Source organism: Chaetura pelagica, unplaced genomic scaffold (assembly GCF_000747805.2).
Source record: "Chaetura pelagica isolate M959 unplaced genomic scaffold, ChaPel_1.0 scaffold356, whole genome shotgun sequence".
In the NCBI taxonomy this organism is placed as follows: domain Eukaryota; kingdom Metazoa; phylum Chordata; class Aves; order Apodiformes; family Apodidae; genus Chaetura; species Chaetura pelagica.
Window position 1 is genome coordinate 4,800,921 of NW_009953964.1, and position 3,429 is coordinate 4,804,349.

A 3,429-nucleotide genomic window follows, 5' to 3' on the forward strand; every position below is an offset into this window, starting at 1 on the left:
AATAAATGCTAATGAAAACCTTGGCCCAAAAGCTGGGGTAAGTGTGACTTGAAGTTGGGGACGTCCGGGGGGGGCTATGGGAAGGGTGGGGAGGGGCTGTCCATCAGGGAGTAGAGTGGTAAGCTGAGGGGTGATGGTTTTAACTGGGGAGAGAGTAGGTTTAGGTTGGACAGTAGGAAGAAACTCTTCACTGTGAGGGTGGTGAGACACTGGAACAGGCTGCCCAGGGAGGCTGTGGATTCCCCCCCCCTGGAAGTGTTGAAGGGCAGGTTGGATGGGGCTTGGAGCAGCCTGGGCTGGTGGGAGGTGTCCCTGCCCATGCAGGGGGATTGGAACTTCCAACCCAAACTGTTCTATCAATCTATGATGTGCTTTCACATGCTGTGGTGGTGCAGCTCGGTTTCTGCCCACTGCAGGCACAGACTCCTCATTTCTTTTGCAGGAGAGGTGATTCTTTCAGGAGAGGGTTTTTCCCATTTCTGAAGTGAAACAAGATGGTATCACTCTCAGTCCCAGAGGGGACAGGAGCAGTGACAGGAGGCTTAGAGAAGTTACTGCTGAGAAGAGGAGGAGCATCACTGGGAATGGGGCTTACCTGTCCCTGATCCCTGGTAGATGGGGACCCCCTCCAGCCTGGGCAGTGGGCAGCTAACCTTGTGGCTCTGAGCTAACTGCAGTCACTAACCTGGCATAGAGGACTCACCCAGCCTGGCCACCCCAGCAGCTGCTGCCACGGGGGTACCAAGCCCATCCCAGACTTATCCAGGGCCATACAGGCAGGGAAAGGGGTGCACCAGTGCCAGCATTTTTATTAAAAGCTGCTTACCTAGTTACTAAAGAGAGGATTTTGAAAAAGTGAGCTCCAAAGGTTAATTGTGGCAGTCATTAGCATGAGTGGGTGATGGGCCTGCTACTTTGTGCCACAAAAGCCTGGGCCTTTCTGTTTTATTCCTGTCCCTTGTTTCTGCTTGTGCTAAATGACCTTCCCCAATTTCTCTTTTTCTTCCAGCCCTTGTATTTGAAAGCACTGGGTTTTTTTAACTTTTTAACTTCCCTCTGCACCGTTTACCACATGCCTTGGCAACCTGCATCTGACTGCACCAACACTAGTGTGAAAGTGCTGTTGGCCAGGAGACAACCCTGTCCCTTTCCCTGCTCCCCTGAAAGCTGACACGGGGCTTGGGTAGAGAGAAACAGGCTGTCTCCAGCCTCAGCTCTTTTCAGCCCTTCTAAGCTGTTTAGCAAGGTTGAAAGGTACCCACTGTTAATTTGCTTTCAGCTGCTGACACTTGAGTTTTGTTCATTCCCAAGGGAAGCCAGTGTGCCCTCACCCTTACTGCCTGAGGGACAAGAAGGAAATATTGTACAAGGGCACTTGTTTGAGGCACAGTGAGCTTAAAACACGAGGAACCCTGAGATGACACCCCGCGGAGCAGGGAGCAGTAAGCAGGGCAAATAACAGATGTCTCTGAAGTGTCCAGTCCTGAGCAGCTCATGAACCCCAACACTGAGGCAGCCAAAAATCCCCAATGAGTCCATGGTTTCCTTGGAGAGTATTCGCCTGGCCACCAGCACCCCCAGGCTGGCACACATTGATCCTGATAAATGGCAGCATCTGATGGGTAGCACTGACCGCCAGACCCCAGGCTCTCCCCTCCTTCCTTCTGCACCACCATGGGCACACAGACCTTGAGCCAAACTCCTGGCCCCAGGTTAGGGCTCCCTCCAGAGATGGGCTTCCCAGTAGCACGTGACCCTGATCCATAAAGGACTCCCCTTCCCCACCCGCCTCCCAAATCCCCCTCCCGCCCTCTTCCCCATGGTTCATAGTGTTGCCCACAAGGCGGATGGTGCTGCGTTGGCGGGGCATGGGAGGGCATCTCTCCCCACATGCCTTCCCAGCACCCTCCTGGCGCCTCGGAGAAAGGGGGCTTGTAGCTCCTCCATGAGCCCCAGAGTGCAGCGGGGGCTCGGCATGCATTCCTGCAGCCTGGCTTAAGTCTGCTTCTTTTCCCACTCCTGCACAGAAAGGAAAAAAATGCAGGCAATGAGGAGACATCACTGGATATCACTGAGCCTTCGAGAGCACCCCTCCCTACTGGGGGCTTTGGACCACCCCAGCATCTTCAGAGCCTGGTCATCATAGAGGCCATGTTCTCCCCAGTGCCCACCTATCCCTGCACCTTCTAAATCTCCCTGCAAGCCAGGCTCATGCCAGCAGTGAGTTGCTAAGCTGGGCCAGCCTGGCTGCAGGGGACCCTGGCAGTACCCGCTGCTTTTGGTGTAGGGAGTATCTGTGATCTCCAAATGTTATGGTCAAGGAAGGGATGAAGGATGAGATTTCCCATGGGACTGGGAAGAAGAGGGAGAGCGAAGCAGGACCTTGGCCTTCCGCAGCACGTTTCCTTTGTTGGAAGGGAGGATGGAGGGACTTCTTTTCCTCAGTTCAGCTGCACAGTTAACGGGGACCAAGTGCTCAGAGGGGCTCCCATTTGGCTTGTTTGTAGCTTCCTGTGGAAAAGCATGAGAAAGAAGGAGGATTTAGGAGACCCAGGGAGCAAGGACAGCCAAAGAAAAAAACCAGCACAAACTCTCATGTAGTCAAAACTGATGTAGCAGGGATGTCCCTTCTTCCCCATATGCTGCTCCCCCGACCACCCCAAGCACAGCTGCTGCGGGAAGCTGGAGCTGCCAGAGTAGGGAAGAAGGGATACATACCCCACTCTCAGCCTTGCTGGTCACAGCCAGCCCCAGGGCGGGCCCTCCTGCCAGCGACTGCTTCAGCTGCTCCTTCACTTCGGACAGCTTGAGCTCCAGGTCCACGCGGTGCTCCTCCTTCTGCCGGCACTGCTCCTCCAGCACCGCCACCCGCTGCTCCAGCTCCTGCAGCTTTCTCCCTGCTTGCACAAGAGCACCCGGCTCAGCGCCTTCCCCGGGCTTGAGGCCACGGGGACAGGGACAAGCCACCCACCCTGCTGGATGGGGACACTAGGTGGGGCTGCCAGCCCAGCCTCCTGCTGCAGCCAGCCCGGCTCACGGCCGCGGTGTCACCGCCAGCCCAGCGTCCCCAGCCCAGCTCTGCAGCCTTCCCCTGCACCCGAGTGCCCTTGAGCAGCGCTCGGATGGCACCGACCTACCCGTGCTGCCCTTGAGGGCTTCCCGCAGCTCTCGCCTCTCCTTCCGCAGCAGCACCAGCTCACTGCGGATTGACGCTTTCTCCTTCTCCAGCTTCTCCTTCTCCGTCAGAAATCTCCTGGCATCCTCCTCAGCCCGGTTCTTCCCGTACCTGTACTGGTTGGCATCTGTACACAGAAGAGGAGCCCGTCACGCAGGCTCTGGCCCTGGCTGCACCGATGCCACCCACTGCCCACCTGAGCTGCTGCAGCACAACCCATCGCTGTGTGCCAGGGCTGGCCAGCCCCAGCCTCG

General features: G+C 56.7%; 1 protein-coding gene across 1 annotated transcript in view; it reads right to left on the minus strand.

Annotated features, from left to right (window-relative positions):
* Positions 1-1,995: 1,995 nt before the first annotated feature.
* Positions 1,996-3,429, minus strand: part of AFAP1L1 (actin filament associated protein 1-like 1) — a 26,058-nt gene continuing 24,624 nt past the window's right edge. The window contains 4 exon segments of the mRNA XM_010002067.1: positions 1,996-2,019; positions 2,383-2,511; positions 2,719-2,897; positions 3,138-3,338. Coding sequence (XP_010000369.1) covers positions 1,996-2,019; positions 2,383-2,511; positions 2,719-2,897; positions 3,138-3,338 — 533 coding nt within the window.